Source organism: Anomalospiza imberbis, chromosome Z (assembly GCF_031753505.1).
Source record: "Anomalospiza imberbis isolate Cuckoo-Finch-1a 21T00152 chromosome Z, ASM3175350v1, whole genome shotgun sequence".
Classification (NCBI taxonomy): domain Eukaryota; kingdom Metazoa; phylum Chordata; class Aves; order Passeriformes; family Viduidae; genus Anomalospiza; species Anomalospiza imberbis.
In genome coordinates, this window is record NC_089721.1 from 27523377 (window position 1) to 27536527 (window position 13151).

General features: G+C 40.3%; 1 protein-coding gene across 6 annotated transcripts in view; it reads left to right on the forward strand.

Annotated features, from left to right (window-relative positions):
• Positions 1–259: 259 nt before the first annotated feature.
• The window catches only part of TLE1 (TLE family member 1, transcriptional corepressor), a 69163-nt gene continuing 56271 nt past the window's right edge, over positions 260–13151 (forward strand). For 5 of the 6 annotated variants that reach the window (XM_068176267.1, XM_068176270.1, XM_068176268.1 and 2 more), the window contains exons 1-4: positions 260–428; positions 1003–1103; positions 2628–2691; positions 2787–2831. In XM_068176267.1, the coding sequence (XP_068032368.1) occupies positions 405–428; positions 1003–1103; positions 2628–2691; positions 2787–2831 (234 nt within the window). In that variant the 5' untranslated portion in view covers positions 260–404. The remainder of the gene's footprint in view (positions 429–1002; positions 1104–2627; positions 2692–2786; positions 2832–13151) is intronic. The other variant, XM_068176271.1, reaches the window with a different exon arrangement.

Consider the following 13151-nt stretch of genomic DNA (forward strand, 5'->3'; position numbering starts at 1 on the left):
ATTATTCGCTCCTGCTGAGGGGTGGCTGTTGCCTACCCCGCGAGCCCCGTCGGGTCCCGTCCCGCCGCGCCCGGGCGTTGCGGGCGCCGCCCGCCGGTCGAAGCGCCGCCGAAAGAGCGCGGAGCGCTGGTGACCGTCCCAAGTGCGGCTCGTCCGCCTTTCCCCGGCCACCTTCAGCCCTCCTTGGAACAACAGCAACAAAGGAGGCTGCGGCTGGGGAATGTCCCCGCGGCGGGGGCACTGAGCCGCGCCTCGCCCCGCTGCTGCTCGCGGCGGCGGAGGGAAGGCCGTCGGCGGGTGTCGCCGCTCCGGTCCCCTTGGCGCACCGGGTGTGAAGCCGGGGCAGGGCGGGGAGTCTCGCCGCGAGAGCCGCGCTGCGAGGGAGACCCGCCGCGGCCGGAGCCATGTTTCCCCAGAGCCGGCACCCCGTAAGTATGGCTTGGGCCGCCGGTCCGGGGCGCGGGGCGAGGACCGGGCGGTTCGGAGCGCACCTCCAGCTCGGTTGCTCGGCTGGAGCTGGGGGGAGGGAGAGGAATGCGCCCTCACAAGTTCATTCTCTCCGGGATCGAGCTGCTAATCCTGCCTGCCGGAGCGGCCCCCAATACTTCTTGTTGAGTGGGCAATTTACTTGCCTTGGGAAGGACGGGGGATCACCGCCGGGCCAGGCAGCATCCGCCGAACACAGCGCCCGGAATGGGGCTGGCTGCGCCTCTGCGGCGGGGGTCGGCGGGGAGGAGCCGGCACTTCCCGCTTTCATGTAGACGGCGGCGGCAGGAGCGGGTGGGTCGGATCCGGAGGGCGGTTAACCTCGGTCCCATCGCAGATGAGGGACGGGAAGGTGGGTAACAAGTGCGCAGCGCCCCGGGGCGGGGGTGGACCGGGCCGGGCGCTTTCTCTCTCTCTCCGGCTCGGCCGCGATGGACAGTGCCTCCTCCTCTATCTCGCGGGGCGGCCGCGCAGTATCTGAACGTGCATCTCTCTCCCGTGCCGCCGCCGCGCCAGACTCCGCACCAGGCTGCGGGCCAGCCTTTCAAATTCACCATCCCGGAGTCGCTGGACCGCATCAAAGAAGAGTTCCAGTTCCTCCAGGCGCAGTACCACAGGTGAGCGCCGGCGGGCCGCTCCGGGACCAGGGACTATCGCCCGGTCCCCGGCCGGGCGCGGGGGGCTGCACCGAACGGGCGCGTCCAGGCGGTGGCGTGCGGCGTCGCGGCAGCCTCCGCGCGGGCAGCCCCGGTCCGCGACCGGACGCGGGCTTCCGGGTGGACTGGGCGCATACGGGGAGACAGCCCTGCCCTGCACGGGCCCGTGCTCCCCGGGCAGCTGCGAAAACTGAACTGTCGAAACTGGAGCGTTCGGCACCTCTGTGCATTTGAAAAAATACACTATGTCTTGGGAACCCGTATGTGGAGGGGTCATTTCAGTGTATCACGAGAAGACCTGCGCCGGTTCTGTGGCACAGCTAAGGAGGCTAATTCTCCTGTTTGATCATTTGTGTGTGGTGTTAATGCAAAAATTAATAAAATGCCAGCGTCCTGTGGTTAAGAGCCAGGGAGGACGGTTAAAACACAAAAGTACTCAGAAGAGTAACACAAAGTTTACCAGAATCCATGGAAGTTGCGGGATGCACTCCTCGTTGCTGCTCTGCCCTTCAGAAGCTCTTTTGGGTTTGTGCTTGCTGCCGAAGTCCTTTCAGAGATTTAGGGTGCAGGTTCTTTTTGATACTGGGCATCTAGTGTTAAGGAGCATTAATCTTCATTGATTTTGTACTTATGTGCACCTTGAATATTTGGAGAGAAGTAAAAACTTTACAGGTTTCCCAGTCAGAAATTGCTTGGTTTTAGTTATGCTTCCTCCTCCTTTGCCTACGATACTGTAGTGTTAACTTGCTTAAGCCATTTATTGCTAAGAAATACAATTTAACCTCTAAACATCTGGCTTTGTGGTTGTGAGTGAAAAATACTGCTTGCACATTAACTGTTCCATAGGATGCTCACAAGTGTTTAAAAAAAATCAGTTTGATAGAAAACAAAGGGAACATTGAGGCTCTCAGTGAAAGTAGTCAGAATTATATCATGGTTTGTGATCAGACGTGCAAATACAACTTACTTCTTTTTATGAAAACAAAAATGGAAAAGAAACTCACCAGTAAATGAGAGTCAGAATTACCAGTTTTCAAGCAAGGTAACATTTGCTAGAATGTATTTAAGGTAACAGTTATACTCAAGTTGTAATTGTAAATGTGGGTGATGTTACTTGGCAGTCATTTAGTAAATGCTGTACAGAAAGAAATGCCTCTATTTTTATCTTTTTTACTCCTGAGAATTACTTACAGGAAATTCAGATCCTATTCGAACTTGTAAGTTGCAGCACTTAATAGCAGCTCTTTGTCAAAGTAGGAAGAATGGATATGTTTAGGTTCTGTAGACATTTCAGGCCTCATACAGCACTCATGAAATGTTCTTTAAATTTCTTCTTTGGCCTTTTACTTTCAAGTATGATTAAGTCTTTCTATATTGCAAGTCAGTTTATGAGTTTTTTTTAATAAGTAACTTCTGTCAAAATACAAATGGGGGGGGTAGATGCCGAAAAAATGACGTTACATTAAAGCATGATCTATTTTGTAGCCTTAAATTGGAATGTGAGAAACTGGCAAGCGAAAAGACGGAAATGCAGAGGCATTATGTAATGGTAAGTATATTTGTTTTTTATCTTTATTTCAGTGAATATCTCCTAATACAATGTAAGTCAGCATAAGAAAATAATGTATACTCATTTATTTGCAGTACTATGAAATGTCGTATGGATTAAACATTGAAATGCACAAGCAGGTAAGACATTTTGTTTTCTAAGTTGCAAAATCTGCAGTCTGTCTGGTACATTTAAATATAGCTGTGCTGTTTATGCTCAGATGATGGTATCGTGTCTGAATCAATAGCCTGATTTGTAGCCTGGTTAGTGGTCTTTTGCCTACCTCCTGTCAGATGAGGTGTAGATTAGGTTAAGCAGCAGCACTTTTTTTGGTATTGGTTCTGAAAGACTTTGGCATAAATAGGACAGATCTTGTAGCTGTGATTTTAAAAATGCAGTTCAGTACTTCAAAAGTTCGAGGTTTTTTGGGTTAGGTTTTTTGTTTGTTTGTTTTGTTACTGGTAGAGGTGCTGACATATAGAACTGATCCTGTGTCTGTGTAGCATATGTAGTCATAGTTACTCAAATCCCTGCCTTATAAAGGTATGAAGAGATCAGTGACTTGGAAAGCTCTAGTTATGACTATGAGTTTGCAAGTTCCCATAAAATTCACACTTATGGCCACTATAATGGTGAATAAAAAGAGTATTGAACTGGAACAAGACACTAAGGACCTCATAAGAGAAGAAAAGCTAAATGATTGCACAGCCCGGAGGACCCTCAATTGAGTAGTCATTGTCTGCCAAATAAAGCATTAATGGCAGGGCGTAAGTATTCTGTAGATATGCTGACATTCACTTTTTCATCAAGATGCTAGTACAATAAGTCTTTCAGAAATCGATGGCCTCTTAAAAAAATTATCATTAGATGAAGTTGCACAGTTGGACACATTTCAAAGTGCAACAATACAATTCTTTCTTGATGTGTATGTGCTATTTCATCTAAAACTCTTGTTTCATTAAATTAAAGAGCATGGCTGACCGACTAGGGCACAGCGAAGAAATTGATTAGTTCAGGCTTCAGATCTTCAGTATATTCAAAGACATTCATTAAGCAAGTGAATTACAGAGTTGAATTTTGCTTTTGTAAATCTGAACTCTTTGAATTTTTTTTTGTTGTTTGTTTTCCCCTAAAGATAGCACATTTAGTAGGATGGCATTGTAATTCCATGATAGCTTTCTATCTGCAAATCTGGGTAGGTATTCTTTAGGTTTTGGAGGGTTTTTGCTTGTTTCAATTCAAAATGCCATTAAAAGAAGTAGCACAAAGTTTACCAGAATCCATGGAAGTTGCGGGATGCACTCCTCATTGCTGCTCTGCCCTTCAGAAGTTTTTTTTTTTTTTAATAATGCACCAAATAACCAGATAGAACAGCAAGCTTAGTATTTGACTTGGTTTTGTACTGTAGCTTAACAACTGTTCTTGTGGCTTGTGTTTTAGAAGAATGTCAGTTTTTCTGTGAGATGAGGTGATTTTTCTTACCTTTGTGCTTTCAAGACTCTTTCTTGCATTTCTTCTCTTCAACAACTTGTTGGCATACTATAACCTGTGAGGAAGCCAGTATCTGTGTAGGAAGATAATTTGCTGCAAAATAGATGTTATTTTCAGGAGCTCTTTGAAGAGAATGTGTGATTTTGGTTAGTGTACTAGGAATTAACTTTAAGTAAAATCAATTAAACCCACAGGATTAAAGTGGGTGAGAACTAAGGTTCCCACTTTGACCTTAACATATGTATAAAGGTTTAATGTCCTGTATGTATGGCAATTAGAATTGTGTACCCAGTAGGCGGTGATACTTTGGAAGGTTTTAAGATTTATGACAGAGCATTATATCTGTCTTAGTTGTAGCTGGGGAGAGTAGTGCATGCTTGCTCTGTGCGTGCTGTTAAGAAAATAATAGGTTTTTGAAGGTATAAATTCATTTCTCTGGATATGAGTCTCAGATATTATGCTTTTACATGTTAAGTAATTCTAATTTCTGGTAAAAGTAACACCTTCATGTTAAAGGTTATTGATTTAGATGCCTCCAGTGAGGATGCCAAATGGTGTTGCAGTTCAGTATGTAGGTGGCCTTAGATTACAGGAAACAAAAAAAAAAAATATCCTAACAATGACATTCTTCTGAATTTCCACTGCTAATGATAAGTTCTGAGGAGTCTTTTGACAGATAGTAATCATAATTCTTATTAACTGGTGACGTCTACCCCCAAGGTTGTAGCCAGGCTCAAATTGATGCTTTTTGCTGGCTGATCACCAGCATGGCCTAAGTGCTCATTATGTTGTAGAAAGGGCCTTTGGAGCTCTCATTACGTTTGACAGGAATTCTCTCTAGGGGGAAACTGGGCATTAGCTAGACTCCTGACAGGCTGAAATGATTCCTGCTTTATGGCTTATAACCAAATGCTAGCAAGGCATCATCAGGGGACACGAAAAATTGTCATTTCTGACAACATCTTTGTTACTGGAAAATGCAGTGATGGAGAAACTTTCCAGTGAACAAGTTTTAACATTTTTAAGGTCTTCCTCCTGTTTGGATGCTGTACTTGCTCTGTGTGAAATTCTTCAGAGTGCTTGGGCTGCTGTTTGAAAAACAAAATTACACTGCAGCAGAGTTTATTTATGGAGTGTGGTGTGTACATCACTGTTAAGGTACAGTCACTTAGATAAAATTAAGTACTTGCAGTTAGCCTGCATGTAAATGAGTTTGAGTTCTTGTACTGATGGATTTGTGCCAGCAGTTCTGTCTTTGTTTAATTTAGTAATCAGTTATAATTTAACTAAAATAAAGTTAGTCAAGACTTGAATGTTGTTATAAACGGACTTAACTGAGGTGAATTTTGCATATGCGAACAGCAGACCTTTTCACTTGAATATGTGGCATTTAAGTCCAGAAATGGCCACAGAAAGGTTTCCTTCTCAAATTTAGCTTTGGCCATTTGCAGCATTTAACTGTGTGATGTATGCTTAAATCAAGGTGCTGCTTTGTTTCAACCTGCTGGCTGAATAGTGATCAGGAAATAATCTTTTTGACACACTTGTGACTGGTTTAGACTCGGTTTTGTTTGTTTCCTTCTTTTTCTGCATAGGCTTTTAAACTTCTTTAATTTAAGAATTCCAGAGATTTTTTTATTAAGAGCATGTTTTATGTAGACACACCATATTCGTAGAAATTATTTTAAGGTGTATAGTTACTGACCAAATTTTACATCCCTAAAACAGAAACAACTACCTGAGGATTTGTTTAGGTAGGATGTGTGTTGATTTAGATGTTGTTTTCATATGTGTCAAGACAGAATGAATAAGAACTTTGTGTGGTCTTCAGTTTCTTTTCTGTGTTATACTGTCCAAGTGAGATTTTCCCCAATGTGACATCTGTGGCTGGCAAAGCAGATGAATCAACTGCTAGTGCCAAGATGAAGAGTTGGTTGGGTATTAAAAATCCTGCTGTACCTAAAGTTGCTGCCCTTGGCTCCTAGGGCACTGTGTCTTTATTTTCTCCAGCTCTGCTTGTCATCTTCTGTCATAAGTCAGAAGATAAGGTTTCCTGTGCATTTAATGTCTGGATTGGTTAGGTGCAAGATCATCTTTTGTTCATTGGCATGTAGCCACAGGAAAAAAAATTGGCAGTGCTAAACCAAGTGCTAGATTTATAAACTACTGCAGTGTCTGAGTTTCTGCTATCCCAACAGTTATAGCAAGGTTTCCTTCTCTTTGGGTGGCTCTTTTTGATCTCTGACCTGCCTGGATGCAGACCTGTCATTCTGTAGCTTGCCTGTTGTAGAAAAGTATACAAACTCTAAAGCTACATTGTGTTAACCAATTGTACAGGAGTTACATTTGTTTTATCCTGGAATGTTCTTTGGAACCATTTCTAATGCTTCATGGCAAAGGACAAAATCTTCTAATGATATCTCATTGGAACATCAGTCTTCAGGAGAGAATTAAACAGGAGGGAATTAAGAAGCTTAGTTTGCTCTCTGCAGCTCTTGAGCAGGATGGCTTTAATGTTGAAAAGGATTTAAAGATAAATTAATTTTCTTCTTTTTCCCTACATTTAAATTATTGGAATGAAAAACTCCTTAAGGCTTTGGTGGTGTGCAGTGAATGTTTCAAGAGCATTTTACAGTTGACACAGCCACAAAAGACATGCAAAAACTGTTTTTATTTAAAAGAGAAAATGGTGGGATTGATTGTGACAGTATTTTTCTCTGGAAAAAAATTTACTTATTCTGCAAATATTTGGTTTCTAAATGAGTGCAGTTGTGTCATCAGCCTAGCTATTTCAACCACAAATAGAGTTACCAGTTTTAAAGAGGAGAAAAGACTAGAGTAATTACCTCAGCTTTCGTGACTTTTGAACCATGTTTCAAGCTTGAGGCCAACATTATTGTGAAGGAGTTTTCTGACAGATTCAGGGCACTGTGAAGTACATCTCCATGTGGCTTTCACATAACCATTTTGTCAGATACCATCTATTATGTCACCTCCATATAGAACTTAATTCAAAAGCGTGTCAGAGTGTAAACACTGTACATATGTTAAATAGGGTCTGATCATCTCTCATTTTAGACTTAGTCTACCAGATTTCAGGTTCCTCACAGAGTCAGAGTGAGGAACACTATTCCTACCAGCTACATTGTTATATTTCCCTTGTATTGCTGGAGCTTGCATTGCAATGTCTGTTGATGTACTTTGTGTATCTGTTCAGTTGGAGGGAAGGAAAAAAGAGTTCTGGTAACTTTAGGATGGGAGATGCTTTCTGAATGTGCAATATCCTTTTGTCACAACAGATTCTGTGGGGAAAGCTTAATGGTTTTCCTCCTTCTGCTGGTTGTTATACAAAATCAAACAGCATCTGAATTGCCTTTTGTCCCTCTCTACTTAAGTGTTTGCAGCAAAGTGCTAAAATTGCAGTGTCTCCTATGCAAAATTGAAAATTAGGATCCTTTAGACTTGATAGATCACCACTGGCATACAGTAAAAGCCTTTAAAACCGATTTTGGATCACCTGGCACTTATCAGAAGACTGCACAGTACCTACTTTAAAAATGATAACAGCTTTGAATGGAACTAATGAAATTACTTTTCAACTTAGGGTAAGATTTAGGGACATCTAATGGCAATTCTGTCAAACACTACTATTGTCACATTCTGTATTACACTTCTTAGTTGGATTCTTAAACAATAGTTGAACAACAGTTGCTTACATAGTTCCTCTCATAAAGGGGAAAAACAAAGAAATGGAGAATTCATAGTTTTGTCCACATTTAATTGTCAAAACAGCTAGTTTAACAGATTACTCCTTATGATTACTTGGAGGTATGGCTTTTAAAGTACTTGCAAGTTGATCCCACAGTCAACTTGAATTTGCAACCTGTGTTCTTGTAAGTATCAAATTTCTACTTAAAACAGTTTTCTGGAGGTAATATTGCGTGACATGTCAGGGCAACACTTTCTAGTGTTTGACCTGCCCTTATTGTGAAGAATTTTATCCTTCACCAACTGGGAGTTTGCCTTTCCGCACTGGTAACCAGTGTGTGCCTTTTGTTCTTCTATTGTGCACCTCTGAGAAGGAGCTGACATAGTCTTTTCCATAATCGCTTCTTTTCAGCAATGAGGACTTGTCTCCCCTTTAATCCTCTTCTTGAAGCTGATAAAATCTATTTTCTCCCTGGTATGATGTGTGCTCTGAGTGTCTGATCATATTACTGGTGACACTTAGAGACTTGCTCCAGTTTAGCAACATCTTTCTTCTTGCCAAACAAGGGGAACAGAAAGGGGAATTATTTCAATCAGCCAGTTGGTTACAGTCATTCTCCTATGTCTTCACATGAGGTGTAGCTTTCATCAGCACATGAGTGTGGGGCTGATACATATTCAAGTTGGTCTCCAGATCCCTCTTCTGCAAAACTGCTTTCTAGTGTGTTTCCACCATTACTGTGCTGTTATGAGGAGAAAGTTGTTCCTGATTTAGGACAATTCCCCACCTTTGTTTGCTTTGAACCTGGTTTCCACTGTCTTTATTAGATAGTCACTGCTTCTCAAGACAGAAGCTGTTGATGGCTAGCTGTGTTTTCAATGGAGTCAAAATGTTAAAACTCTTGCAGCCCATCTGTGTTGACTCCTTTTCAGGTTGGGCACTCCCAGCTTAAACAATTGTGAAGCTTTCTTTGGTCACTTTCTTTGCTTTTCACTCAACCTTTTTAAATTTTTAACTTAGACGTTTGAAAACGGGAACTAGAACTATATGCAGCTCTCAGGATGCTGGTGAATGAGAGATTTGTATTACCACCTTTTTCTGTTTTCTGGATGGTTTTTGTTTGGGTCTTTTTTTAAATTTTTATTTCTTCTTCAGTAAAATTTCCAAGTTTTTCCTTTTGACTGTCATGAAATACTGAACTGCTGGAGACTCCTTTCACATTTGAGTTTTTGCTCATGAATGATAATTGTAAGCTCAAGAACCATAATTTTACATGGCTAGGGATGTCTATTCCTATTGTGTGTAAATCTTGGTTATGTACAATTGTTTCATTGCCCATTTACTCTTGTAAGGTCTCTTTAGCCGTTGCTTTTACTTTCTTATTGATAAAATAATGTATTTTTATTTCCTTGCAGCCTTTGTATTTACTTTCTTTCTAATTCTTTTATGGAACAAGTTTTCTTACTCACCACTTGCTGTCCTTTCCAGGCTGTGCTGCTGATCATATTAGTAAAACAGATTGCAGCAAAGGCTCCTGTGAAACTTCACTGGTGAGCTGTTTCTGGCATAGTGCTGGAGGTGATTGAAAAGTGGATTAGAGCTTGTTGAAATTGAATTCAATCTTAGCCAAACTCTAGTTAAATCTGGTTAGACTTAAAAATCAGTTATTTCCTGAGGTTGTCTCCTTTAAGAAAGAAGCCCTACTGCTGCACAAACAAACAAAAATTTAAAATACTACAACCCCGTGAAATAATGCTGTAAGCCTTTTTTGATTCCAATTTTCCTTGGAAGTATTTTGAGTATATTTTCAAGTTAGACATTTTAATATTGTTTCCATAGGTTTATATGAATCTTGACAGCATCAAGGTGGGTGGGCTGTTTGGGTTTCTTTTGTTTTGAGTGTTGAGTCTTATTTCAGCTGTTAGCAAGCCTACTTATAAAAAACACTTTCTAGTATGGGGAAATCAGTTCTGGAAATTAATGTGTTTGGTGAGTGTCCCTGAACTTTTTTATGATTATTATAGTCTGTATCTAATGAGAAATTGCAGAGTGTATTAGAAGAGTCTAGTTACTAACTGGGGATTGGCTAAGTTGCTCCCACCTTTTCTTTATGTTCTTCAGAGCATTTGTTTTTTATGAACAAATTAGCACTGATAATTAAATTACAGATTAAAGTTCTTTGAGGGGTGTTAGGTAAGCTTTGTGTCAGGGCTGCCTGTCTGAAAGTATTTTGTACTTCATATGTGATCTGAACACCTAACTAGCCTTTTTGGCTATGTGATAACAAAACAGAAAACTGAGGTTAAATTGTGTTTTGGTTTACGACTTCTTTGTTTGTTTGGGTTTTTGGATTTTTTTTCTTTTTTGTCCCTCTCCCTCAGCAATGTGGATGTTCTCTTTTTGCTGTTTGGTCTTTTTTTTCTTTGTCTTGAAGCTTTTTGATGTTTAAACAGTTGGTCAAAGCAACTTACTTGTAAGGTGACCAGTCACTGTATTGACAAGAACAGACACAATAGAAAACTGCATTAGGAGGGAAGCCGTTGGGATTTGCAGTAAATATATTACAGAACACAAGTGCATTGCCGATACTGCTTGTTTAGCAGTTTGCAAGGGCAATGGTAGTATGGATTTTTGAATTAGAAGGGAAGGACTGATCTTTTTGTGTGCTGGAACATCTAGTTGATGGCTGAGGATAAAATTGATTTATAGAACAAAATGCTGCCATCTCTATTTGTGCCATTTTAAAGGCTTCTATGGATTAGCAAGTGAAAATAAAAGACAGCTTTCATTTTGGAGAATGGGATCAGGAATGGGTATGCTTGCTGAGCTGCATCTTGATAAGACATTAAGTCCATGAGAACCTGCTTTTGTTAGCTTAAGAAAAAAGATGTCTGAAACTGGGTGGGTTTTATGATCTGTGGAAATTTATGAATTTGTTTTTAAGTGTTCTAAACCCCTTGAAATGCTATGCTCTCTGCTTCAAGATATGATGTTCTCAACTTCAAGTATAGAAATTTAAATTAAGCTGGGGAGAAGGGATGAAAACCCTATGCATTTGTGGGAAAAATAACTTAAAGAAAGATCATTCTTTTGTACTTCTGCTTCAACAGCTCCTATTTACAGCAGAGTTTTTTGTTTCGCTAAAAAGAAGGTTAAACATTCATCTTTCTTTAAGGTGTAAGGTCATTCTGAATTTCTATTGGTGTAAAATGTTGTAAAATTTCTATTGCTGTAAAATGGTTGGTTATAAGATTTCCAGCCATTACTTTTCAGACAGTAAGCTAGGCTAGCTGTCTGTAGCCTCAAATGGTGATTATAAATTGTCAGTTAAACAAAGGAAAATTTTCAACAGGACCTATGGAAAGCTTTTAGGTTGTTTATTCAAAATGAAACATACACTCTGTAATTACATCACTAGCAGAGACGTAGTGCCTTCCTGTGTTCTAGCAGGATCAGCTATACCAGTGCCATTGCTGATAGGATGCTTGTTCTATCTGTTAGCAAAGACTTCAACAGTAGTGACAACCCTCAAGCTCTTCAGGTAGTAGATTACTTTTATGTCCTTGCTGTTGAAGTGCTTCTTCAATTACAATTTCAGTCTTTTCTGTTGTAGCTTCAGCTCTTTAGTATGCATTTTCTTCACCCTGGGTAAGGAGAGCAAATCATTCCCCTGCCTTCCAGAACCATCCTGCATACCTTTAAAGTCGAGTGTTCATTCTCTGAATGGTGATGCCCAGCTGAAGTACAGTACTCCAGGGGAGGAAATGCCTTGCTGAGTAGCATAGAAGGTTTACTTACAATATGGCTTACTGCAGTGGCAGCCTTTTCTGCAACAGCCTGCTATTGACTTATGTTCAACTTCTGATCCTCCGTGACTGAGAGATTCATTCCTAAGGCCCATTATTTCCTTTTCTTTTATGTTCCTGTCTGAGCATGCTATGGGCTTTTATCCCTGTCCTTTTTACTTTTCAGTCCATTTTTCCATTCACTGTAAAGTGAGTTCTGAAGCTATTCTCTAGCATATTCTGTCTTTCTCAGCTTGAAACTCTTTGCAAATTGAGGATTAGAGTAAATGAAGAGATCTTTATGCTTGTTAGTGGGAAACACTAAAAAATACTAGACCTATCATGAATGCAGAACTTCTTAGTTTCAAAAAAACAACTCCAAATTATTTTATCTCTACATGGTTTAATAATCACACAGTTTTGTCCTTGTTCCCATGACATTTTTGCTGTGCTGCTACTGTTGTTTCTAATAATGCTATGACTGTCAGATTCTTAGCAAAGATCTTAGTTAACATCGTCTGTCTCTGTCTCTCTTCTCTGTCTCTCATCTCTGTCTCTCCTCTCTCTTCTCTTTACCTTTTTGGACTTTGCATAATTCTAATGTTTTCTGCTGAAAAATATTTCTGAGCTGTGTTTTTTTATGGCACTCTTGTCTATTAGAATGCAATTTAGATCGTCTTTTTACTATTGTTTCTATTCTGTAAGCAACAGTATATATATAAAAATAATAAAATGGGTAAGGAATTTACTGTCATTAAAGTTTTCCTGAAAGATTTGTGAACCTTTTTCCCTACACAATGAAAATACCCATTATGTTCACCTTCGTTGCAAATCCTATGTGGTGGGTAATTCCACTAGTTACTATCAAAGGAGCTGTCAGTCCTCTTAACTTGTTATCCATTAGCGAGTCATCTGATGGCACTTGAAGTATTGATATGAATAAGTGTTTAAATTGTTTTTCTGATTTGATAGATTTTTTGAAACTGAGCTGTGACTATACTGAGTATTTTAAAATGGTGAAACCTCATTTAAAGTAGTACATATGACTTAGTTGGTATGCCTACTTTGGTAGTTATTTCTCAAGTCTGATTGTTGCATAATGATTTTATTTCCCGCCCCACCCCCTCGCCCCATAATTCAGACCCTCATCTTAATATTTCTCTTTTGTTGGATGGCATACTTATTGTTCTAGTAAATAAATTCTAGTTGTACTGCTGTTACAGTCTTACTTGAATGTTGATTAGGACAGAATCGTGACTGGGAGCTTTGTTATTGACTTGCATACTGTAAATGTATGTGCTTGGTTTGAGAAACTTTATGTTCTAATTTTTTAGAAACTTATTCCAGGTACTTCTCCGGATGTGTAAGAGCTTTGACTTTCTACTGCCATTCCAATCAAGTGGCTCAGTGTGACAAGTACTGAAAAGATATTTGCAGAAATTCCAATGTGTCTAATGGGAGTGAGAGCAAAATGG